This window comes from Neocloeon triangulifer, unplaced genomic scaffold (genome assembly GCF_031216515.1).
Source record: "Neocloeon triangulifer isolate White Clay Creek 2 clone unplaced genomic scaffold, ASM3121651v1 ptg000022l, whole genome shotgun sequence".
Classification (NCBI taxonomy): domain Eukaryota; kingdom Metazoa; phylum Arthropoda; class Insecta; order Ephemeroptera; family Baetidae; genus Neocloeon; species Neocloeon triangulifer.
The window spans coordinates 6,292,423-6,318,589 of NW_026775562.1; the positions used below are offsets into that span (position 1 = coordinate 6,292,423).

Consider the following 26,167-nt stretch of genomic DNA (forward strand, 5'->3'; position numbering starts at 1 on the left):
GGGTTTCTAGAGCTTGATTTGAAAGGTGGTCTGAAATATGGGTCTTAAGGAGCCAGGATAATTTTTCAAAATCATCGACTGTTGTCTATATAAGGATAAATAAAGCACAGGGTTTTCTAGAGCTTGATTTGAAAGGTGGTCTGAAATATGGGTCTTAAGGAGCCAGGACAATTTTTCAAAATCATCGACTGTTGTCTATATAAGGATAACTAAAGCACAGGGGTTTCTAGAGCTTGATTTGAAAGGTGGTCTGAAATATGGGTCTTAAGGAGTCAGGACAATTTTTCAAATTCATCGACTGTTGTCTATATAAGGATAAATAAAGTACAGGGTTTTCTAGAGCTTGATTTGAAAGGTGGTCTGAAATATGGGTCTTAAGGAGTCAGGACAATTTTTCAAAATCATCGACTGTTGTCTATATAAGGATAAATAAAGCACAAGGTTTTCTAAAGCTTGATTTGAAAGGAGGTCTTAAATATGGGTCTTAATTAGCCAGGACAATTTTTCAAAATCGTAGACTGTTGTCTATATAAGGATGACTAAAGCTCGGGGTTTCTAGAGCTTGATTTGAAAGGTGGTCTGAAATATGGGTCTTAAGGTGCTAGTACAATTTTTTTTAATCATCGACTGTTGTCCATAAATGGATAAATAAAGCACAGGGGTTTCTAGAGCATGCTTTGAAAGGAGGTCTGAAATATGGGTCTTAAGGAGCCAGGTCAATTTTTCAAAATCATCGACTGTTGTCTATATAAGGATAAATAAAGCACAGGGGTTTCTAGAGCATGCTTTGAAAGGAGGTCTGAAATATGGGTCTTAAGGAGCCAGGACAATTTTTCAAAATCATCGACTGTTGTCTATATATGGATGACTAAAGCTCGGGGTTTCTAGAGCTTGATTTGAAAGGTGGTCTGAAATAAGGGTCTTAAGGAGCCAGGACAATTTTTCAAAATCATCGACTGTTGTCTATATAAGGATAAATAAAGCACAGGGTTTTCTAGAGCTTGATTTGAAAGGAGGTCTGAAATATGGGTCTTAAGGTGCTAGGACAATTTTTTTAAATCATCGACTGTTGTCTATATAAGGATAAATAAAGCACAGGGGTTTCTAGATCTTGATTTGAAAGGTGGTCTGAAAAATGGGTCTTAAGGAGCCAGGACAATTTTTCAAAATCATCGACTGTTTTCTATATTTGGATGACTAAAGCTCGGGGTTACTAGAGCATGATTTGAAAGGTGGTCTGTAATATGGGTCTTAAGGAGCCAGGACAATTTTTCAAAATCATCGACTGTTGTCTATTTAAGGATATAAAGCACAGGGTTTTCTAGAGCTTGATTTGAAAGGAGGTCTGAAATATGGGTCTTAAGGTGCTAGGACAATTTTTTTAAATCATCGACTGTTGTCTATATAAGGATAAATAAAGCACAGGGGTTTCTAGAGCTTGATTTGAAAGGTGGTCTGAAAAATGGGTCTTAAGGAGCCAGGACAATTTTTCAAAATCATCGACTGTTGTCTATATAAGGATGACTAAAGCACAGGGTTTTCTAGAGCTTGATTTGAAAGGAGGTCTGAAATATGGGTCTTAAGGTGCTAGGAAAATTTTTTTAAATCATCGACTGTTGTCCATATAAGGATAAATAAAGCACAGGGGTTTCTAGTTCTAGAGCTTGATTTGAAAGGTGGTCTGAAAGATGGGTCTTAAGGAGCCAGGACAATTTTTCAAAATCATCGACTGTTGTCTATATAAGGATAACTAAAGCACAGGGGTTTCTAGAGCTTGATTTGAAAGGTGGTCTGAAATATGGGTCTTAAGGAGCCCGGACAATTTTTCAAAATCATCGACTGTTGTCTATATAAGGATAAATAAAGCACAGGGGTTTCTAGAGCTTGATTTGAAAGGTGGTCTGAAAAATGGGTCTTAAGGAGCCAGGACAATTTTTCAAAATCATCGACTGTTGTCTATATAAGGATGACTAAAGCACAGGGTTTTCTAGAGCTTGATTTGAAAGGAGGTCTGAAATATGGGTCTTAAGGTGCTAGGACAATTTTTTTAAATCATCGACTGTTGTCCATATAAGGATAAATAAAGCACAGGGGTTTCTAGTTCTAGAGCTTGATTTGAAAGGTGGTCTGAAAGATGGGTCTTAAGGAGCCAGGACAATTTTTCAAAATCATCGACTGTTGTCTATATAAGGATAACTAAAGCACAGGGGTTTCTAGAGCTTGATTTGAAAGGTGGTCTGAAATATGGGTCTTAAGGAGCCAGGATAATTTTTCAAAATCATCGACTGTTGTCTATATAAGGATAAATAAAGCACAGGGTTTTCTAGAGCTTGATTTGAAAGGTGGTCTGAAATATGGGTCTTAAGGAGCCAGGACAATTTTTCAAAATCATCGACTGTTGTCTATATAAGGATAACTAAAGCACAGGGGTTTCTAGAGCTTGATTTGAAAGGTGGTCTGAAATATGGGTCTTAAGGAGTCAGGACAATTTTTCAAATTCATCGACTGTTGTCTATATAAGGATAAATAAAGTACAGGGTTTTCTAGAGCTTGATTTGAAAGGTGGTCTGAAATATGGGTCTTAAGGAGTCAGGACAATTTTTCAAAATCATCGACTGTTGTCTATATAAGGATAAATAAAGCACAAGGTTTTCTAAAGCTTGATTTGAAAGGAGGTCTTAAATATGGGTCTTAATTAGCCAGGACAATTTTTCAAAATCGTAGACTGTTGTCTATATAAGGATGACTAAAGCTCGGGGTTTCTAGAGCTTGATTTGAAAGGTGGTCTGAAATATGGGTCTTAAGGTGCTAGTACAATTTTTTTTAATCATCGACTGTTGTCCATAAATGGATAAATAAAGCACAGGGGTTTCTAGAGCATGCTTTGAAAGGAGGTCTGAAATATGGGTCTTAAGGAGCCAGGTCAATTTTTCAAAATCATCGACTGTTGTCTATATAAGGATAAATAAAGCACAGGGGTTTCTAGAGCATGCTTTGAAAGGAGGTCTGAAATATGGGTCTTAAGGAGCCAGGACAATTTTTCAAAATCATCGACTGTTGTCTATATATGGATGACTAAAGCTCGGGGTTTCTAGAGCTTGATTTGAAAGGTGGTCTGAAATAAGGGTCTTAAGGAGCCAGGACAATTTTTCAAAATCATCGACTGTTGTCTATATAAGGATAAATAAAGCACAGGGTTTTCTAGAGCTTGATTTGAAAGGAGGTCTGAAATATGGGTCTTAAGGTGCTAGGACAATTTTTTTAAATCATCGACTGTTGTCTATATAAGGATAAATAAAGCACAGGGGTTTCTAGATCTTGATTTGAAAGGTGGTCTGAAAAATGGGTCTTAAGGAGCCAGGACAATTTTTCAAAATCATCGACTGTTTTCTATATTTGGATGACTAAAGCTCGGGGTTACTAGAGCATGATTTGAAAGGTGGTCTGTAATATGGGTCTTAAGGAGCCAGGACAATTTTTCAAAATCATCGACTGTTGTCTATTTAAGGATATAAAGCACAGGGTTTTCTAGAGCTTGATTTGAAAGGAGGTCTGAAATATGGGTCTTAAGGTGCTAGGACAATTTTTTTAAATCATCGACTGTTGTCTATATAAGGATAAATAAAGCACAGGGGTTTCTAGAGCTTGATTTGAAAGGTGGTCTGAAAAATGGGTCTTAAGGAGCCAGGACAATTTTTCAAAATCATCGACTGTTGTCTATATAAGGATGACTAAAGCACAGGGTTTTCTAGAGCTTGATTTGAAAGGAGGTCTGAAATATGGGTCTTAAGGTGCTAGGACAATTTTTTTAAATCATCGACTGTTGTCCATATAAGGATAAATAAAGCACAGGGGTTTCTAGTTCTAGAGCTTGATTTGAAAGGTGGTCTGAAAGATGGGTCTTAAGGAGCCAGGACAATTTTTCAAAATCATCGACTGTTGTCTATATAAGGATAATTAAAGCACAGGGGTTTCTAGAGCTTGATTTGAAAGGTGGTCTGAAATATGGGTCTTAAGGAATCAGGACAATTTTTCAAAATCATCGACTGTTGTCTATATAAGGATAAATAAAGCACAGGGGTTTCTAGAGCTTGATTTGAAAGGTGGTCTGAAATATGGGTCTTAAGGAGCCAGGACAATTTTTCAAAATCATCGACTGTTGTCTATATAAGGATAACTAAAGCACAGGGGTTTCTAGAGCTTGATTTGAAAGGTGGTCTGAAATATGGGTCTTAAGGAGTCAGGACAATTTTTCAAAATCATCGACTGTTGTCTATATAAGGATAAATAAAGTACAGGGTTTTCTAGAGCTTGATTTGAAAGGTGGTCTGAAATATGGGTCTTAAGGAGTCAGGACAATTTTTCAAAATCATCGACTGTTGTCTATATAAGGATAAATAAAGCACAAGGTTTTCTAAAGCTTGATTTGAAAGGAGGTCTTAAATATGGGTCTTAATTAGCCAGGACAATTTTTCAAAATCGTAGACTGTTGTCTATATAAGGATGACTAAAGCTCGGGGTTTCTAGAGCTTGATTTGAAAGGTGGTCTGAAATATGGGTCTTAAGGTGCTAGTACAATTTTTTTTAATCATCGACTGTTGTCCATAAAAGGATAAATAAAGCACAGGGGTTTCTAGAGCATGCTTTGAAAGGAGGTCTGAAATATGGGTCTTAAGGAGCCAGGTCAATTTTTCAAAATCATCGACTGTTGTCTATATAAGGATAAATAAAGCACAGGGGTTTCTAGAGCATGCTTTGAAAGGAGGTCTGAAATATGGGTCTTAAGGAGCCAGGACAATTTTTCAAAATCATCGACTGTTGTCTATATATGGATGACTAAAGCTCGGGGTTTCTAGAGCTTGATTTGAAAGGTGGTCTGAAATAAGGGTCTTAAGGAGCCAGGACAATTTTTCAAAATCATCGACTGTTGTCTATATAAGGATAAATAAAGCACAGGGTTTTCTAGAGCTTGATTTGAAAGGAGGTCTGAAATATGGGTCTTAAGGTGCTAGGACAATTTTTTAAAATCATCGACTGTTGTCTATATAAGGATAAATAAAGCACAGGGGTTTCTAGAGCTTGATTTGAAAGGTGGTCTGAAATATGGGTCTTAAGGTGCTAGGACAATTTTTTAAAATCCTCGTCTGTTGTCTATATAAGGATAAATAAAGCACAGGGGTTTCTAGAGCATGTTTTGAAAGGAGGTCTGAAATATGGGTCTTAAGGAGCCAGGACAATTTTTCAAAATCATCGACTGTTGTCTATATAAGGATAAATAAAGCACAGGGTTTTCTAGAGCTTGATTTGAAAGGAGGTCTGAAATATGGGTCTTAAGGTGCTAGGACAATTTTTTAAAATCATCGACTGTTGTCTATATAAGGTTAAATAAAGCACAGGGGTTTCTAGAGCATGCTTTGAAAGGAGGTCTGAAATATGGGTCTTAAGGAGCCAGGACAATTTTTCAAAATCATCGACTGTTGTCTATATATGGATGACTAAAGCTCGGGGTTTCTAGAGCTTGATTTGAAAGGTGGTCTGAAATAAGGGTCTTAAGGAGCCAGGACAATTTTTCAAAATCATCGACTGTTGTCTATATAAGGATAAATAAAGCACAGGGTTTTCTAGAGCTTGATTTGAAAGGAGGTCTGAAATATGGGTCTTAAGGTGCTAGGACAATTTTTTAAAATCATCGACTGTTGTCTATATAAGGATAAATAAAGCACAGGGGTTTCTAGAGCTTGATTTGAAAGGTGGTCAGAAATATGGGTCTTAAGGAGCCAGGACAATTTTTCAAAATCATCGACTGTTGTCTAAATAAGGATAAATAAAGCACAGGGTTTTCTAGAGCTTGATTTGAAAGGAGGTCTGAAATATGGGTCTTAAGGTGCTAGGACAATTTTTTTAAATCATCGACTGTTGTCTATATAAGGATAAATAAAGCGCAGGGGTTTCTAGATCTTGATTTGAAAGGTGGTCTGAAAAATGGGTCTTAAGGAGCCAGGACAATTTTTCAAAATCATCGACTGTTTTCTATATTTGGATGACTAAAGCTCGGGGTTACTAGAGCATGATTTGAAAGGTGGTCTGTAATATGGGTCTTAAGGAGCCAGGACAATTTTTCAAAATCATCGACTGTTGTCTATTTAAGGATATAAAGCACAGGGTTTTCTAGAGCTTGATTTGAAAGGAGGTCTGAAATATGGGTCTTAAGGTGCTAGGACAATTTTTTTAAATCATCGACTGTTGTCTATATAAGGATAAATAAAGCACAGGGGTTTCTAGAGCTTGATTTGAAAGGTGGTCTGAAAAATGGGTCTTAAGGAGCCAGGACAATTTTTCAAAATCATCGACTGTTGTCTATATAAGGATGACTAAAGCACAGGGTTTTCTAGAGCTTGATTTGAAAGGAGGTCTGAAATATGGGTCTTAAGGTGCTAGGACAATTTTTTTAAATCATCGACTGTTGTCCATATAAGGATAAATAAAGCACAGGGGTTTCTAGTTCTAGAGCTTGATTTGAAAGGTGGTCTGAAAGATGGGTCTTAAGGAGCCAGGACAATTTTTCAAAATCATCGACTGTTGTCTATATAAGGATAACTAAAGCACAGGGGTTTCTAGAGCTTGATTTGAAAGGTGGTCTGAAATATGGGTCTTAAGGAGCCAGGACAATTTTTCAAAATCATCGACTGTTGTCTATATAAGGATAAATAAAGCACAGGGTTTTCTAGAGCTTGATTTGAAAGGTGGTCTGAAATATGGGTCTTAAGGAGCCAGGACAATTTTTCAAAATCATCGACTGTTGTCTATATAAGGATAACTAAAGCACAGGGGTTTCTAGAGCTTGATTTGAAAGGTGGTCTGAAATATGGGTCTTAAGGAGTCAGGACAATTTTTCAAAATCATCGACTGTTGTCTATATAAGGATAAATAAAGTACAGGGTTTTCTAGAGCTTGATTTGAAAGGTGGTCTGAAATATGGGTCTTAAGGAGCCAGGACAATTTTTCAAAATCATCGACTGTTGTCTATATAAGGATGACTAAAGCTCGGGGTTTCTAGAGCTTGATTTGAAAGGTGGTCTGAAATATGGGTCTTAAGGAGTCAGGACAATTTTTCAAAATCATCGACTGTTGTCAATATAAGGATAAATAAAGCACAGGGGTTTCTAGAGCTTGTTTTGCAAGGAGGTCTGAAATATGGGTCTTAAGGAGCCAGGTCAATTTTTCAAAATCATCGACTGTTGTCTATATAAGGAAAATTAAAGCACAGGGGTTTCTAGAGCTTGATTTGAAAGGTGGTCTGAAATATGGGTCTTAAGGAGCCAGGACAATTTTTCAAAATCATCGACTGTTGTCTATATAAGGATAACTAAAGCACAGGGGTTTTTAGAGCTTGATTTGAAAGGTGGTCTGAAATATGGGTCTTAAGGAGCCAGGACAATTTTTCAAAATCATCGACTGTTGTCTATATAAGGAAAACTAAAGCACAGGGGTTTCTAGAGCTTGATTTGAAAGGTGGTCAGAAATATGGGTCTTAAGGAGCCAGGACAATTTTTCAAAATCATCGACTGTTGTCTATATAAGGATAAATAAAGCACAGGGTTTTCTAGAGCTTGATTTGAAAGGAGGTCTGAAATATGGGTCTTAAGGTGCTAGGACAATTTTTTTAAATCATCGACTGTTGTCTATATAAGGATAAATAAAGCACAGGGGTTTCTAGATCTTGATTTGAAAGGTGGTCTGAAAAATGGGTCTTAAGGAGCCATGACAATTTTTCAAAATCATCGACTGTTTTCTATATTTGGATGACTAAAGCTCGGGGTTTCTAGAGCATGATTTGAAAGGTGGTCTGTAATATGGGTCTTAAGGAGCCAGGACAATTTTTCAAAATCATCGACTGTTGTCTATATAAGGATGACTAAAGCACAGGGGTTTCTAGAGCTTGATTTGAATGGAGGTCTGAAATATGGGTCTTAAGGAGCCAGGACAATTTTTCAAAATCATCGACTGTTTTCTATATATGGATGACTAAAGCTCGGGGTTTCTAGAGCTTGATTTGAAAGGTGGTCTGAAAAATGGGACTTAAGGAGCCAGGACAATTTTTCAAAATCATCGACTGTTGTCTATATAAGGATGACTAAAGCACAGGGTTTTCTAGAGCTTGATTTGAAAGGAGGTCTGAAATATGGGTCTTAAGGTGCTAGGACAATTTTTTTAATTCATCGACTGTTGTCCATATAAGGATAAATAAAGCACAGGGTTTTCTAGAGCTTGATTTGAAAGGTGGTCTGAAATATGGGTCTTACGGAGCCAGGACAATTTTTCAAAATCATCGACTGTTGTCTATATAAGGATAACTAAAGCACAGGGGTTTCTAGAGCTTGATTTGAAAGGTGGTCTGAAATATGGGTCTTAAGGAGCCAGGACAATTTTTCAAAATCATCGACTCTTGTCTATATAAGGATAAATAAAGCACAGGGTTTTCTAGAGCTTGTTTTGAAAGGAGGTCTAAAATATGGGTCTTAAGGAGCCAGGACAATTTTTCAAAATCATCGACTGTTGTCTATATAAGGATAACTAAAGCACAGGGGTTTCTAGAGCTTGATTTGAAAGGTGGTCTGGAATATGGGTCTTAAGGAGTCAGGACAATTTTTCAAAATCATCGACTGTTGTCTATATAAGGATAAATAAAGCACAGGGTTTTCTAGAGCTTGATTTGAAAGATGATCTGAAATATGGGTCTTAAGGAGCCAGGACAATTTTTCAAAATTATCGACTGTTGTCTATATAAGGATAAATAAAGCACAGGGGTTTCTAGAGCTTGATTTGAAAGGTGGTCTGAAATATGGGTCTTAAGGAGCCAGGACAATTTTTCAAAATCATCGACTGTTGTCTATATAAGGATAAATAAAGCACAGGGTTTTCTAGAGCTTGATTTGAAAGGAGGTCTGAAATATGGGTCTTAAGGTGCTAGGACAATTTTTTTAAATCATCGACTGTTGTCTATATAAGGATAAATAAAGCACAGGGGTTTCTAGATCTTGATTTGAAAGGTGGTCTGAAAAATGGGTCTTAAGGAGCCATGACAATTTTTCAAAATCATCGACTGTTTTCTATATTTGGATGACTAAAGCTCGGGGTTTCTAGAGCATGATTTGAAAGGTGGTCTGTAATATGGGTCTTAAGGAGCCAGGACAATTTTTCAAAATCATCGACTGTTGTCTATATAAGGATGACTAAAGCACAGGGGTTTCTAGAGCTTGATTTGAATGGAGGTCTGAAATATGGGTCTTAAGGAGCCAGGACAATTTTTCAAAATCATCGACTGTTTTCTATATATGGATGACTAAAGCTCGGGGTTTCTAGAGCTTGATTTGAAAGGTGGTCTGAAAAATGGGACTTAAGGAGCCAGGACAATTTTTCAAAATCATCGACTGTTGTCTATATAAGGATGACTAAAGCACAGGGTTTTCTAGAGCTTGATTTGAAAGGAGGTCTGAAATATGGGTCTTAAGGTGCTAGGACAATTTTTTTAATTCATCGACTGTTGTCCATATAAGGATAAATAAAGCACAGGGTTTTCTAGAGCTTGATTTGAAAGGTGGTCTGAAATATGGGTCTTACGGAGCCAGGACAATTTTTCAAAATCATCGACTGTTGTCTATATAAGGATAACTAAAGCACAGGGGTTTCTAGAGCTTGATTTGAAAGGTGGTCTGAAATATGGGTCTTAAGGAGCCAGGACAATTTTTCAAAATCATCGACTCTTGTCTATATAAGGATAAATAAAGCACAGGGTTTTCTAGAGCTTGTTTTGAAAGGAGGTCTAAAATATGGGTCTTAAGGAGCCAGGACAATTTTTCAAAATCATCGACTGTTGTCTATATAAGGATAACTAAAGCACAGGGGTTTCTAGAGCTTGATTTGAAAGGTGGTCTGGAATATGGGTCTTAAGGAGTCAGGACAATTTTTCAAAATCATCGACTGTTGTCTATATAAGGATAAATAAAGCACAGGGTTTTCTAGAGCTTGATTTGAAAGATGATCTGAAATATGGGTCTTAAGGAGCCAGGACAATTTTTCAAAATTATCGACTGTTGTCTATATAAGGATAAATAAAGCACAGGGGTTTCTAGAGCTTGATTTGAAAGGTGGTCTGAAATATGGGTCTTAAGGAGCCAGGACAATTTTTCAAAATCATCGACTGTTGTCTATATAAGGATAAATAAAGCACAGGGTTTTCTAGAGCTTGATTTGAAAGGAGGTCTGAAATATGGGTCTTAAGGTGCTAGGACAATTTTTTTAAATCATCGACTGTTGTCTATATAAGGATAAATAAAGCACAGGGGTTTCTAGAGCTTGATTTGAAAGGTGGTCTGAAAAATGGGTCTTAAGGAGCAAGGACAATTTTTCAAAATCATCGACTGTTGTCTATATAAGGATGACTAAAGCACAGGGTTTTCTAGAGCTTGATTTGAAAGGAGGTCTGAAATATGGGTCTTAAGGTGCTAGGACAATTTTTTTAAATCATTGACTGTTGTCCATATAAGGATAAATAAAGCACAGGGGTTTCTAGAGCTTGATTTGAAAGGTGGTCTGAAATATGGGTCTTACGGAGCCAGGACAATTTTTCAAAATCATCGACTGTTGTCTTTATAAGGATAACTAAAGCACAGGGGTTTCTAGAGCTTGATTTGAAAGGTGGTCTGAAATATGGGTCTTAAGGAGCCAGGACAATTTTTCAAAATCATCGACTCTTGTCTATATAAGGATAAATAAAGCACAGGGTTTTCTAGAGCTTGATTTGAAAGGAGGTCTGAAGTATGGGTCTTAAGGAGCCGGGACAATTTTTCAAAATCATCGACTGTTGTCTATATAAGGATGACTAAAGCACAGGGGTTTCTAGAGCTTGATTTGAAAGGTGGTCTGAAATATGGGTCTTAAGGTGCTAGGACAATTTTTTAAAATCATCGTCTGTTGTCTATATAAGGATTAATAAAGCACAGGGGTTTCTAGAGCTTGATTTGAAAGGTGGTCTGAAATATGGGTCTTAAGGAGCCAGGACAATTTTTCAAAATCATCGACTGTTGTCTATATAAGGATAAATAAAGCACAGGGGTTTCTAGAGCTTCATTTGAAAGGTGGTCTGAAATATGGGTCTTAAGGAGCCAGGACAATTTTTCAAAATCATCGACTGTTGTCTATATAAGGTATAACGAATTTTAATTAATTTCCAAAATTAATATTAAATTCTCATGTGATATTATTTTCAATAATCCCTTCCTTTTCCTTTTACACAAATAATAAATAACGCGTGTGCGGCGAGCAAGTTAAAGAAGAGAGAGAGCGAGCGAGCAGCAGGCAGCGAGTGATAAGAACAATGAAGGTCATTGACTCCCTCCTTCGCTGCAGCCGGTCAAAGTGCAACGCTTGCCACCATACAGGTAAACCGGGGAAGAGCACGGTGCTCTTATGCGAATCAAATCAGTCTCGCCCAGCCAAATTCAACGGGGCCGCCTCGCGCCGTGGTACCGGCGAGGCGAGAGCTCAAACTTTCACCCTTTTGGGGTGGATTTAATTTGCATCTGGTCTGTGGACCGACAGAGTAAGTTACTCTAAAATTCTTGGTTTAATCGGGCGATTAATAATCAAGAGCAACCTTCTGATTGCTCAAATCAAATTTCTTCGGGCAGGGTTTTATTCTTAAATTAAAGACTGGTTTGATTGCGCACCCTAGGTTTGCCCTGGTGGGCGGTCACCCCTGGACGGACTTGCTTCCTGAGTCCATGGCCGCCACCAGAGCCGTGTCCCTGGCGTCGTAAGGGACAGGCGGACAGGTCCCACGTCACCTTCGACCTGACCGCGTGGCTTCACCATCCAGCCACCCAGACCGGCAGCCATCGTGCCAATTCGATCGACTCGAGCAACAACTCGCCGCGACCATCACCTCCGATCACTCCGCACCATCAAGACAACGAACTCGATAAGTACAATTTGCGAGTGCAACTTCAGTGATATAATACGAAACGCGTAAAAGGCCTATTTCATAATATTTGTATATTAATCATGTGAAACACATTTTCCTTACCTAATCCATATTACCTCATTTGAATATCACATTTTTTCTATTTTCAAAATAACCAAAACTTTCATTAAAATTTAATCAAAAAATAATAAGTTTCAAATTGAGTTTTTCCTAAAATTAAATTATCTGCATTTTATTTGTGTGCTTTCAACCCTCTCACAAGTTTAAAAAAGGTCTACCTGCACCTTGAGATAAGAAGCCGAGGTTAAAATAAATAACGGATTAAAGTTAACTTTTTAATCGTTATAAAGGATAAATAAAGCACAGGGGTTTCTAGAGCTTGATTTGAAGTGTGGTCTGAAATATGGGTCTTAAGGAGCCAGGACAATTTTTCAAAATCATCGTCTGTTTCTATATAAGGATAAATAAAGCACAGGGGTTTCTAGAGCTTGATTTGTAAGGAGGTCTGTAATTTGAAAGGTCTGTATTAAAAGATATGCTATTCAGTTGGCAATTTGATATGCTTTCACAAAACAAATACTCATTAGTCGTTTCGTGCTGGTCTCTGATTTAGGATTAAATGTGAAATCATAAAAATGGTGTTAATTGAACACTCTAATGATTCGTGATTTGCTTCAAATTAAACAAGGAGTTATTAAATATTTAATATTAATAAAACTGGAAAATCCTCTCGAATATTCTCTCATATCTTGTTCCAAAAATATAAAATTTATAAAAAAACTATACTAACTATAACTTTTGTCAAAATTAAAAAAAAAAATCACCCAAAATTTTGCAAATTTTGTATAAAATATCACTTCCAATTTTAAAGGGATAATTTACAAACTCTTTCCTAATTTATCCACGAAATTGCGAAAAGCCGTGAAGTCTGGGAAGAAATTGAGCCAGACGCTTCTTTGCGTCGCCAAACAAAAGGCGTGCGTCTCTATATTTATGGAAACCAAACAAAGGCTCCAACTTGCGAAGAGATGCTGTAGATTCTCCGGGGCCGAGATCTCGTTACAAGCAATGCGTTGTTGAGAGAGATTATTCTGGGATGAGATTCGCCTCGCCGTTCTGAGACGGGAGAAGAAGAGTCGAGTGCCGTCGGTCGGGCAAGAAAATTTATTGTTCTCAATTTTTCTCTGTGCCTTGCGGAGAGATTGAGAGCTTCTCTGGCTGAAGCATCGGCGGTGCAATTAGTCAAATCGGGTAAAAGGCACGACCGCGAGCGGCAAAAGGAAATTTCCCCGTTTTTTTGCTTGACCTAGAAAATTTTAATATCTTACATACGTACAATAGCAGATTTGTTTTGTTACCTATCATTTTTACTTTTAAAAATTCTAAACTATTTGAAATAAGATGGCCAGAAACGAGATATAAAACATAATATCTGATCTAAAAATTCATATATTTGTAAGGTTTACAAGTCAATCAAGTTTGAATAATTTTTTCTGGAAAAACAATTTGGCATAGAAAGGTTTGATTTCTTTCAAACTTTATCAGATTAATGTTATTATTCGCTTTTCATAAAATTGTTTGACCTGAATTCTTCAATTAAATTTTACTTTAAATTTTAAAAAAGCCAATTTAATATTCAGTCTGATAAAATTTAAATTATTTATCTCGCCTCTCCTTTGTAATGGGATCCTCAGCAAAATTGATTGCATATCTAAAACATTTTGAGCTTGGTTTCCTCTTGTATCTAATTTAGTTTAATTTGACATTTCGTATCATGGAATCCAAGCAAATTGTTTCCGAGGCAAATTGCTCAGTCTCAAAATAACAAAGGAAGGTGAGGCAGGAAAGGAAAGTCGCGCAGTGCTGACGGAGATTAGAGAAGATTTGGGCGAATGATAATTAGCTAGCAGGGGTTGCGCTCGCCCTTGGTGGGCTTGACTGCCTAATAATCCTCTCAGCATGCATCTTGTCAAACAGCGGCCTCCCGTCGACGCAGGGCATATCGATTGATTCGCTTCTTGCTGGACTTTGATTGAGTGCGCGGGCGGGCGCACCGAAATTGCCCCGGGCCTCTTCCATCATCGCAAAGCCCGGAAAGAAAAAATTAGGACAGTTTTGTCGCGTTTTTCTCTCTTCAATAAAGGCAGCATGGCTCGGTGCGTTTTCTTCCAATGCGGAAAACCAGGAGAGAAAGTTTCTTTTAATTAAGAGGAGAGTTGAGAAATATAATGAAGTTTTGTTGCGATTTTGTTGCAGGATATCTAGAGCAAGGCCTGATGGTGCGGGACACTGGCAAGCTGAGAAAGAACTACTTGAAGTCTTTCCGCTTTAAGGTCTGAAATTTACAAATCCACGTTTCACAGAAATGGAAAGAATTTCATATTATTTCTTAAACTCTTTCAATTTAATGGATATTTCCTATGTCGTTAGTTTTGACTTAATTGTTTTGGCTTTTAAATTATGATATTTTTCAACCAACTCATTTTTCTATTACAAGACACGGATTTTGTTTCATGTATTTTTTTCATAAGAAATGCAAACTTTTTCTCATTAAAAAAAAAAAAATACCACATTATTTCTCGTTTTTAAATTAACTGGATGCATTCTGATATTTTTTTATTTAGAGATGTTTTTTTAAAAATTATTTAATTTCCAAAAATTCGACCAGTGTGAAATTTGATTGTTATTTGATGGCAAATTTATTTACTGTGGAACGCAGATGGACACGTTGAGCGTGCTGCCGACGGACCTGCTGTACATGGTGTTGCTGCGGTCGGCGGTGATGGCGCCGACGACCGCCGCCTCCGCCGCCTCCAACTCAAGTGACCTTCTCGGCGACCTGGTCGCCGGTAGTCCGGCGCCGCCGTTCAGGCCTTGCGGCGCCGGGCCCCACGTGCCGTGCCCGGTGATTGTGCGGCTCAACCGACTGATGCGCATACCGCGGCTGCTCGAGTTCTTCGACCGCACCGAAACCAGGACCAGCTACCCCAACGTCTGTCGCATTCTCAAGGTCAGTTCTTTCACACCAAAACAATTACTGAGTGATAAACCATTCTAGGTTTTTTACTACGCTTTGTTTTGATCCAAAACCGACAAATCTTTCAAACTGCGTCACCAATTTGTGCTCCTAAATTGAAGAGATCACAAAAATTTGCAAAATTAAAATCCTTCTTATTATTAATAATCATTAATAATTATTTTTTTTAATAATTTCCTTTAAATCTATCATCTTTATATCACTTCATGTGTCTATGCCTCTATAAATTAACAACTCCTTTGAAATATAGGCGTCCACATTTCCCAAGCGGTTAATTTTGAAAACTGGAAAACACATCAAACTTTATTGTTTATTTGTGTTACAAAAATAACAATTTTAATTCCATTGAATAAAACGTTTACTGAAAGCATGAAACATTTTCCGATATTTCGATCTGGCAAGGATCAATTTTTATTTTAATATCGAGTATAAATGGATGCTATTATAAAAATTAACTCTAATTATAATAATTGAAAATAATAATATTTCATGTATATAAGGGAAAATTTGTTTGCTTACAGAAAAAAAATTCGCGCTCATCCAACAGTAATTCAAAGTAAATTCTCAAAATATGATTTTTTTTGCATTAATTCTTTTACTTGTTAATAAATTCTAGAAACTTATAAGAAATTAACAAATAATTAAATCATAAAAAAATCAATATTGGGATAAAAATATCTTTTAGAGCTTTTCGATGGTATTAATGCGTATGTACTATACTTTTAACATCTAATCTCTGATCTTTCCTGATTGCAAGATGAACACTTAATTTGTGCGGTCAGCATTATTTCCGTGACGCCTTCACAGATCAAGAGTGTTTAAAACTGCTGACGGAAAGGCGAGTCGCGTTGTGTTCTCCTATTTCTCTCACGTTTCCCTCCGACTGCTTTCGTCGTAATCGGATTTGCCGCGAGTGCTTTGCCCATCTGACAGCACGCGAGTTTTCCAATTAGCAGTTGTAACTTTTCGCATCCGAGACGTGACGCGCGATGCTCTATTCCAGCGAGCGGCGAGACATAATTAATTATCGCCGGCAATTGCGTATGAATGAGTGTGACTGGCGTCTGGCCCTCTCCGTAGGGACCACCACTATGTACACGAGACCCTCTCGCAAATAACCTTCCTCTCTCGGGGGAGCCGAGCAAGAACCGCCGTTGTTTCGCGAGAAAGACGAGCAGTTTAAATATTTAACCCTCTCTCTCTCTCTCAGAGCAAAGAAAGAGACCTTCCCCCATTCCTTCTCAGAAGCAGAGCAAACTGGGGCACCCACTTCATTTAGGCGATTAACCTTAAGCGGAATTTCATCGCTTTGCCAACACGCTTAAAATTTAATTATATTCATGAAGAGCGACAAAATTTTAGACATTATTTCTTCTAATTCAGAGATTAATTTTGTTGTTTATTTATCATTTTTTTTTTTTTTTAATCTACATTTCTCACCAATTTATTTTATTTTGATTAATTTATTATGAAATAACATACATTACATGACATTATAGGTAGTCCACGATTGAAGTTCGCGCGAACGAACTTCGCTGAGCGAACAGGGAACTTCGCGCGAACTTTTTTTTCGTTCGCTTGAAGCGTCCACGATTGAAATACAATATTCGCGCGAAGTTACGTCACTAATACGTCACAAGTACCTAATAAATAAATTGATTTAAATTTAAAAAATTTAAATTTATCTTGTTAAGTTAAAAAATACTATATATTTGAGAATTGACCAAAAAATTTAATTGAAAATTCAGCAAAAAAAATGTAAATAAATAAAAATAAAATATTTAATTTTCATGCGTTTTTTTATAGTAATTTACAAGAGTACTATAAAATCTATAAAATGTCAATAATTTTAATATTAAATTTTTTCCAATGGTTACAAAACATCTAAAATATTGAAAATTAATCAATTGTTGGGAGGAAAATATTGAATTATTAAGGCACCACCACCACAAAGAATTTAGCTAAAACTTCCATCCACCACAATGAGTCCACTTAGAAATTAGAAAAATAATTATTCATCAAATTTTTAAAACGATTTTCTCAATACAATAGAATTGATATTAATAAAAATTGCAAATTTAAAACAGCGACGATAGACATTTTAGATTAATTAGCTTTCGTTTCAATTTCTTAAAAATAGTTTAGGGTAATGTAGAATTAAATTAATTTTATAATCTCAATTGATCAATCTAATTAAATATATCAATGTATCAATATATTTAAAACAAAACTTTCTTGTCTTTAAAACAATTAAGTTAATTTCTATGAAAATGAAGTTATAAGGTACCAAAAATGTAATCAAAATATATTGAAATGAGATAAATAAATTAATTAATTTAGCTTTAAAATTAAAATTTTCCTGTAAAATAAAAAAAAACGGAATTGAGATCTGGCAAAAAATCTAAATAAGTAAATTAAAAAAAAAACTTCATGAGCTTTTTTATTATTTTAATTTTTATGAAAAGCACGCATGCGCAAGATTTTTCGCTCGACGCGGGTCTGGCGAAGTTCGCCAGAGTAGAGCTCGATTCAACTCCAGCGAACTTCGCGCGAGTCGCGCGAACTGAGAAATTTCGCCCAGCGAACTGATCGTGGACGCTTTATGGGCCACACATGTTATTAACTTTGTTCGTTCGCGCGACTTTTCAATCGTGGACTACCTATTACATGTGATTACATTCCATAATACAATAAAGAACAATAATAATAATAATAATCAGTCAGAATAGTGAAAATTGTATAATTTAGATGGTGAAATTTCACTGACTACCAATGCAGGGTAATTGTAGTTTTAATATTAATTTAAATTGATATTAACAAATAATTTAGAATTGCACTATTAATTATTTTATGGTAAATATCCGTTTCTTTTAAACAAATAAAATTTTAAGCCAACAATTTTTGTAACAATTTGACAAGTAATAAACAATGGCATTAAAGAAATTGAAATTAATAAAATAATTCTAAATCTGCGGTTAGTTTTGCGATGAAATTATATAACAACGTTAATTCACGACCATTTACACTCAATGACATTTCCTTTTTCACTTAATAAATTGAGCCTTTTGAATGACTGACGCAGGTGGTGCTCTTCATTCTGCTCATCATCCACTGGAACGCGTGCATTTACTTCGCCATCAGCTACGCAGTCGGATTTGGCACCGACCACTGGGTTTACAACATCACCGGCACAAGAAATTCGTCCCTTTCCAGGCAGTATATCTACAGGTGAGCCGTAAAATAAAGCAGTTGGACGCCCCGGCACGAAGCTGATTGTAATTCAGTCCGCCTGGCCGTAAATTATACCAAAAATTTCTCATTTGGCTCCCCCGCAACACTCGCCCACCTCTTTTTGTCGTTTTCACGTCCTGAAAAAAATTTAATATCATTTTTATTGCTTTTATTTATATATCAACCCTCTTGCATTTGAAATATTTTTATTTGAGAAAAGGTTTTTATGGAAAAAGTTTTATATTATCTTTCGCAAAAATAATTTTGAGTGACTAAAAAACTATATGAGAAGTCAATTATATTAATAATTTGACTCAAGTTTACAAAATTAAAAAAAAGTAATTTCCAATTTGTTATTTTTGTCATTGTTTATAAAATAAAAAAATTCTACATCACGCATTTTTGTTTTCATTAGTGCAATGAAATTATTTTATAAAATGCAAAATTTTAACCAATTATCAAACAATATTTTTTGCAGTTTTTATTGGTCCACCCTAACGTTAACAACGATTGGTGAAACACCGCAGCCGGAAACGGACGCCGAGTACCTTTTCGTGGTGATCGACTTTCTGGCCGGAGTGCTGATTTTCGCCACCATCGTCGGCAACATCGGCAGCATGATCACCAACATGAACGCGGCCAGGGTCGAGTTTCAGAACCGCATGGACGGCATCAAGCAGTACATGGCTTTCAGGTGAGACCAAATTTGAATTTCTCAAAAGGGACCCATAATTTTTAAAATTTTGCTCCATTTTCATCAATAATTTGTTTTTTTCTTGTATCCTAATTTTCTAAGAAAAAATCTTAAATTTTCCTTAAAAAGTACACTACTACTTTTGTTGGTTCGAACTAAAATTATTTAAATTATATTGATTTGTTTTGTATTTAAATATTTTAATTGATTCTTGAAAGCCATCGATTCGCTGAAATTTCCTATATTTGCAGCATCCCCTCTCTCTCCATCAGCGAAATTAATGTTCAAATGAACAATCCGCATGGTTGGTGACGAAAGATTAGCTCTAACCGCGTTTGAGTTGATATTTCGTTCAATCGAAACGTGCGAGTTACACAATGTAATTGGTTGTGCACTGAATGAACAACTGGCATAAGATAATTCTAACAAATGGATCAAGTTGAAAGGCAGAATACGTCGTCGCTTTCAACTGAGTGAACAATCCCACAGATTATATATAGTGATGAAATATTAATCATTCAGAGGAGAAACACAGTAAGAAACACTGGAGAAACTCGCAAATCATTATCTCAAATTAAATCCAAATCTATCAATAATTAAAGTTAGAAGATAAATTTCATTTTTTTAGATATGATTAATTATATATATTTGAAAATAATTACCGCTATTTCTTTATTATAAGTCGCCGTTTTGTTCAGTTTTGTTGAACAATTTTGCTGTATATTTGTCAAAATTTTAAGAAAATTGTAGAATTGAAAATAAAAAGAAAATTAGCGAAGTAAATTATAAAGTATTGATTGTAGCGTAAAATAATATCTATTCTTCAACCTTCTCTTGCCAGAAAATTGATCAGTTTTGATAAAAAGTTTAAGATCACAATTTTCAATGTTTCGATATTTTTTATCAATTCTCAAAACTTTTCCAACACGTCCCGTAAGTTAAATTTGATTTGCTCCTTGTGCGTAGTAAAACCTAAAAAATTTAAGGAAATTAATTCCTCTCATACCGAACGAGGCCAAGGTGGAAAAATTGTAACAAAGGAGACATTTTTGAGGGCGAGGCTTTTTCACTCTGTTAAATTACAGCATATCAATTTTTGCTCCTCGTGCACGCACTCCAACTTTTTTGTCCATACGCTTTGATCCGCGCTCTTGGCGGGAGGCCTCGCGAATTTAAGAGGCCAAGTATTGATCAGCATCAGGGCAAGAGACCCTCCGCCGCACCACGATTTGGTTTATCGCCAATTTCAATTTCTCTCGCCACCTCTTTAATTCTGACCAAGATCGGAAACTTCAAAACAAATTCTTTGCTCGTCGGCTCGGATCCTATAATTGAAACTCTCGCATTTCAATTGGGGGAATTATTATTATGTAACTTGGCTCTGTGTGTTTCACGCATCAACATGATGGCAGCGTCGCTTGATGAATGGTGCTCGCTGGGTCGGTTGCCATGGCGACCGCGAAATCCGCCGCGACGAACAAAACATGACTTCGGGAAAAACAGCTCATTGGAAATTTTCTCGTTAATACGACCAGCGGCCCATTGACAGCCTTTTATGGCTTATCTTTTCTGTCGCTAAATTTTCCTTTGGAAATAAAATGGGTTTTCCATTCAAGTCATGCAACCTTCCTTTGACCTCCCTTTAAACCAGAAAACTTATATTCTCAATTGTAATAAAATTTGAATTTCCTCCAACACAAGGCTCAAATTTGTATTGAAAAAGTGCAAAAATGTCTTCATGAAATTTTCAAATGATTGATTGCAAATTGAGAATTATTTTATTAAACCTAGTGAATAACATGCTGAATTTATTCACATGACTGTTAGTTTTATTTGCCTTTAATTCAAATAATATTTCGTCAAAAGTCAACCAAGTTCATTACGGCGGATGGGATCTTAATGGTCTCTGATGTTTTAGCAAAATTCCTTTTCGTTCTTAAGTTGAAAGAATAAACAAAAATAATTGTAAATAAATAGAATAAAGAATATGAAAAATTAGGAAATTACTTCTCTCCGCTTTTCTCTCTCCTCTTATTCAGAAAAATGTGATTTGTTTAACAATTTCACAATTTTGTTATTTTCCGATAGAGTTTTCTGAAACCTTTGCATTCCACCCCTCGGGCTAATTCGAACGGAAGCTCCGACCCACGCATGAACCAAAAGTGAATGGTTTGGCCGCGCCGCGCCGAGGTGAATGGAATAGGCCCTCATTCATAAGGGACGGAAACAACCCCCGCAGGCAGGGCAGGCATTAAATAAAACTCTTCGTGCTTTTCTATTTTTTTGGCAGCGGATATGATTGAAAGTCTGACGGCTTTTTGCTTTTCACGCGTGCGGCAGCTGCCGGACTTGATTGGTTTTTGTGATGGCGCTCATTATTTTTTTGCGTGTGAATGGAATACGGTTTTACTCTCGTTCCATGCAGTATCGGCAGAAATCATTTTCCACATATATGCACACTTCGGTCTGCGCTGGATTCTCTGTTGGTGGCCAAAATCATGGTGGGACTTTTAAAATTTCACATGAAAATTAAAGTTTACTTCTTAAATTTCTTTTCAAATAAATATACTTTATTAAAAAAAAAAAAGCACTTGTGGACTGATCATGTCACAAAAATTGGATGGAAATTTTTTAATTTAATTTTTTTTGTCACTCTCAACAAAATGTATAATTATTATATAAAAAAAATTATAATTAATTCAATTCAATTCATTTATTTTCTCGCAACAAGTCAAACAAAAACAACTAATTATTTGAAAAAAAAATATTAATTAACGAAATTCTCTTTTAATGTCGGGCGTTGTAGCTGACATCTGCAAGTTGTAAACCCTTTCTGCTCTTTTTCTCCCAATTTAAAATTTTGTATTCACCGGGAAGAATAAAATTATTTTTCACAAAACTACTTCATCTCCCTTTTAGCAACTTAAAATTTTTGTATTGACCAAGAAGAATAGTTAATAATAAATAACATAATAATAACATAATAACTGTGCAATTTTGTAAGTTATTTAATAATTTATTTATCTTGTTCACCTGGTGTGTTATCTCTTGTTTTTTGAATAACATAAAAGGCCTCAAAAATATTTTATAATTTAGCTTTAATTATTTAATTTAACTCCAGTATAAACCCTTTTTCTTTTCACAATATGGATAATAAATTAAAAAAGTATTTTATATTTAATTAAAAGATCTTTTTCACAAATATTTTAGAAATCTTTAATGAGCTTTCATTCAAATTCATTTTTTTTTCTTTTTCATACAATTTTTTTTAAAAATTTCTAACTTTTCTCACAACATTAGAACAGTAAAATACATAAGAATATGATCCACCTCAATATTCCTGAAGTACATTTCGGTTTGAAAGTGGGAAAAGATCTCGTTCACAATAGCAACTTAATTATGCATTCTGGCGTGGGTTTCGAGAGCGGTTTATTTTGAACGCGCACGACTTTTCGCACCCCCAAATAAAACGGGAGCTGCGTGGTGCGCGTATTTCCATGATTGCATTTTTGCGGCATCGGTTTTCCTCTCGGCGAGGGTGCGGCGCCAGCGTGTAACTTCATTTCCCACATATAATCCACGCTCAACCCCTTTTCTGTGAAAAATTCCATTTGCAACAGAGCACAACCGACTGCTTTAATCCCCTGACGTTTTCTTTCAGAATTTCACAGCGCAAATTTGGCTCGCATCCTTCCTTCCTTATTTCTTCTTTCTTTTAACGCTCCGGGAAATATACAAAAGATATTTCAGACGGAAACATCCGTCGGGCAAAGCTTTTTGCGCGGATTGTCAAAAAATACGAGACCTTTTCCATAAAAATCTGTTCCGCCAACAGATCGTCCCTTTATTTCATCCGCCTCGGCTTTTATTGCTCTCCCTCGGATTTCAATTCTGCCAGACCGACTCGCAGTGGTAAATTTGGCGAAAGCATAAAAACAATGAAAGTATCAGAGTCTTGCCAAATGTATTTTCTGATCCTGGAAAAAGTAATAAAATTTAGATTTTTTTAATGTGTGCTAATCAGCTATATTTATGTACTTTTAAAAATTGCACATTATTGTTTCATCAATAAGAGTTTTTGTTTAAAATTCACCATCTTTAAGATTTCAAATTTATTTCGCTTAGATTTAAATAATAAAATTGAAATAATTAAATGTCATTGAAAGTAATATATCGCTTTCATCTAATTGAATTAATAATATTATTACTCTTTATTGACTTATGAGACGTCGCCACGATGCAATACTCCTTGCGACGCGCCCCATTTGCAAAACATAAGTACAAAAAAAGAAGAAACTGAAGAGAAAAACAATATTACAAATAATCCATATTCTTAAAAAAACTCTTCTCTGTCTTCTCTGTAATAATTGGAAATTGATCAAAAGCATATTTTCAATTCAAAATGAGCAATTACAAAAAAAAAATGGGACAATTAACAATTAATTGTTATCATATTTATTATTATGATTATTTATTCTTCGAGGTCAATAAATTAAAATTTTAACTGGGAAAAAAGCGACACGTCGAAAAAGGTTATATAAAAACAACATTTTTATATGATTATTGTTAGTAATGAAATAAAAAATAAATGAAATTGAAAAAAAATTAATTGATTTTTCTCATCCTTTTGACAGACGCGTGTCTCCGGTTTTGGCGTCGCGGGTGATTCGCTGGTTCGACTACCTGTGGGCCAACAAGCAGGCCCTGGACGAAGGTCGCGTCCTTTCCGCCTTACCTGATCCTTTGAAGGCCGAACTGGCCATCCATGTGCACCTGGACGCCCTGCGGCGGGTCCGGCTTTTCCAGGACTGCGAGCCGGGACTGCTGGTGGAGCTGGTGCTGCGCCTCACCCTGCAGGTCTTCAGCCCTGGCGACTACGTGTGCAGGAAGGGCGACGTCGGCAAGGAGATGTACATCGTCAAGCGAGGCCGACTCATCGTGGTCGCCGACGACGGCCGCACCGCCTTCGCGACTCTAGGCGCGGGCAGCGTTTTCGGAGAGGTCAGTCACTTTGAATTAAATGAGGCGAAAAAAACTAGAATTTATTCTGGAAATGAAGCGATCGGGCTTTTCCTCGTTGCAGAAAATTGTTTTTATTCAAAAACAAATGGCTCTACCAGTTTCGGTCACGGTCTGCGACCCTAAATTAATTTTTATTTTAAAATGTGGTGTTTTTTCAATTTGCTGATTTTTTTGTATTTTCTCTTGCTCATGAAATAGGGTCGCAGACCGTGACCGAAACTGGTAGAGCCATTTCTTTTTGAATAAAAACAATTTTCTGCAACGAGGAAAAGCCCAATCGCTTCATTTCCATGATCATCTCCTCGAGTGTCAACTTCTTCAAATAGAATTTATTCATTTCAATAAACCAAAGTGATTTTTTTTTTAATTTTTGTTAACTAAATTTAATATTTGAGTATTGCAGACCTCTTGTTACTGAATTTTTTGCTTGCTACATAGGTGATTTATGAGAAATGGGCCAAATAAGTGAAATAATGTTCATTATTTTCATGTTCCAGTACCTTTATTTGTGATTCAAAAGTCTAAATTTGTAGGTGAAATTAATGAGCAATTTTAAAAGCTCTGCCCTCAAATTTAGGAGGATTAAGGAAAAGCATGATACTTTCCAGTCGTAAAGCCATGTGATCTTAAGGTACCCCATGTATAACAAAGAAATTTCCGTTTCGCGGAACGTTGTGTCAAAATAAATCACCCCCGCTAAGAACTGCAGTCAGGACCTTAATCTGCGCGCATCCATTATTCATGCGAGTAAATCCGCTCACCGTACAAGCGAATTTTTCCACCTCTCCTGATTAATGTTGAAAAAGATGAAAAGCCGCTGCCGCGTTGAGGGGAAATAAATTTGTCGGGCTTTTGAAATTACGGGAAATGGTGAGAGCTTCCATATTTTTTGCATTCATATAAAATTGAAAAAATAAAATATAAAATCATCTTTAAAATATTGAACGCGGTAGGTTATAAAATGAAATGTCATAAAATTTGAAATTTTAATAAATTTCTTTTTATTATAAAAAATATTATAAACTATTAAGTAATCTTCTTGATTAAAAGCATCTCGATATCAATTAAATTAAGTGATTTCAGATGTACAACAATATTTTTGCGTAAATATAAATTTAAAAAAAGTCGATTTGAGATTTTTATTCATCTTGGATAGATTTGTGACAATTTAGTATTTTTTTTTTTTTTTATTGATTAGGTTTACCGCAGTGGTCCAGTTTTTTTCCATCGGATTTCGTGTCAAGCGAGATGTCAGTTGGTAAAAATTACTTTAAAATATTTCGAAGAGGCTCTGTCTGGATTACTAATTATGTGACCTCAACCTCAATTAATTATCTTTCAATATAAAAAAAAAATTGTAAAATTCTTCCACTGAAACAACTTAAAAAAAATTATGTTCAATTTTGTCGGGGTAAAAGTTGAGCAAATAACCATGAAGTATTTATTTGAATTTCGCTTCAAATTTGTGTGAATAGGTGAGCATCCTGAACATTCCCGGCAACCGCACTGGAAACCGCAGGACGGCGAATGTGCGCAGCGTGGGCTACTCTGACGTGTTCTGCCTGGCTAAGGCGGACCTGTGGCGCGCCCTGGAGGACTACCCTGAGGCGCGGCGCAGTCTGCTGGAGCGCGGCTGCCAACTGCTGCGCAAGGACGGCCTGCTGGACGAGGACGAGCTGAAGAAGGCCGAGGCCGAGAATGAGTCGATCCGCGACAAGGTCCTCCGCCTAGGCAAGTCCATACATTTTTATAATCGTAGAAAATCAAAAAGAACATTTTTGTTGCATATTTAAAAATTTCATAAAAATAAATACTAAGAGGCTTGAAGACAATTCTCACACCATCTTCATCCGCGTGAAGAAAAAATTCCCTTGATATTTTATGAACTTTGTCCGGTTTTCTCCTTTGGTGCCAATCGTTTGGAAATTTCACGATTTGAAAGACAATCGTCGATCTCTTCTAAATTTCACAGCCCTATATATAGCTATCAATTAATTAGCTAATTAATTATGAAAAGTAGTCCTTTGCTCTGCTATACATCAATTAAGTCAATTACCGATGCGTGCCGGCCGGTTTGTGTCTCTCTCTCGCTCGCTGCCGAACGCAATTTAATTAATTAGAGGGGCGCGTGTCAGTTGCAAGGGACCTTCCCCAGCGGTGCGGTCGAGCACTGCGGTGTCCCTTTGAAGTCGTACTTTGC

The 26,167-nt window shown here is 36.2% G+C and overlaps 2 protein-coding genes across 2 annotated transcripts in view; both read left to right on the forward strand.

The window, feature by feature from the left end:
• LOC132204559 (cyclic nucleotide-gated cation channel subunit A) overlaps positions 1-26,167 on the forward strand; it is a 75,056-nt gene that overhangs the window by 46,663 nt on the left and 2,226 nt on the right. The window contains exons 7-12 of the mRNA XM_059633138.1: positions 14,240-14,316; positions 14,703-14,993; positions 18,103-18,248; positions 18,730-18,945; positions 23,580-23,946; positions 25,443-25,698. Of these exons, the coding sequence (XP_059489121.1) occupies positions 14,240-14,316; positions 14,703-14,993; positions 18,103-18,248; positions 18,730-18,945; positions 23,580-23,946; positions 25,443-25,698 (1,353 nt within the window). The remainder of the gene's footprint in view (positions 1-14,239; positions 14,317-14,702; positions 14,994-18,102; positions 18,249-18,729; positions 18,946-23,579; positions 23,947-25,442; positions 25,699-26,167) is intronic.
• On the forward strand, positions 11,289-12,012 carry LOC132204599 (uncharacterized). Its single transcript, XM_059633219.1, has 2 exons — positions 11,289-11,441; positions 11,735-12,012. The coding sequence occupies exons 1-2, from the start codon at positions 11,378-11,380 to the stop codon at positions 12,010-12,012; spliced, it is 342 nt and encodes a 113-aa protein (XP_059489202.1). The 5' UTR covers positions 11,289-11,377.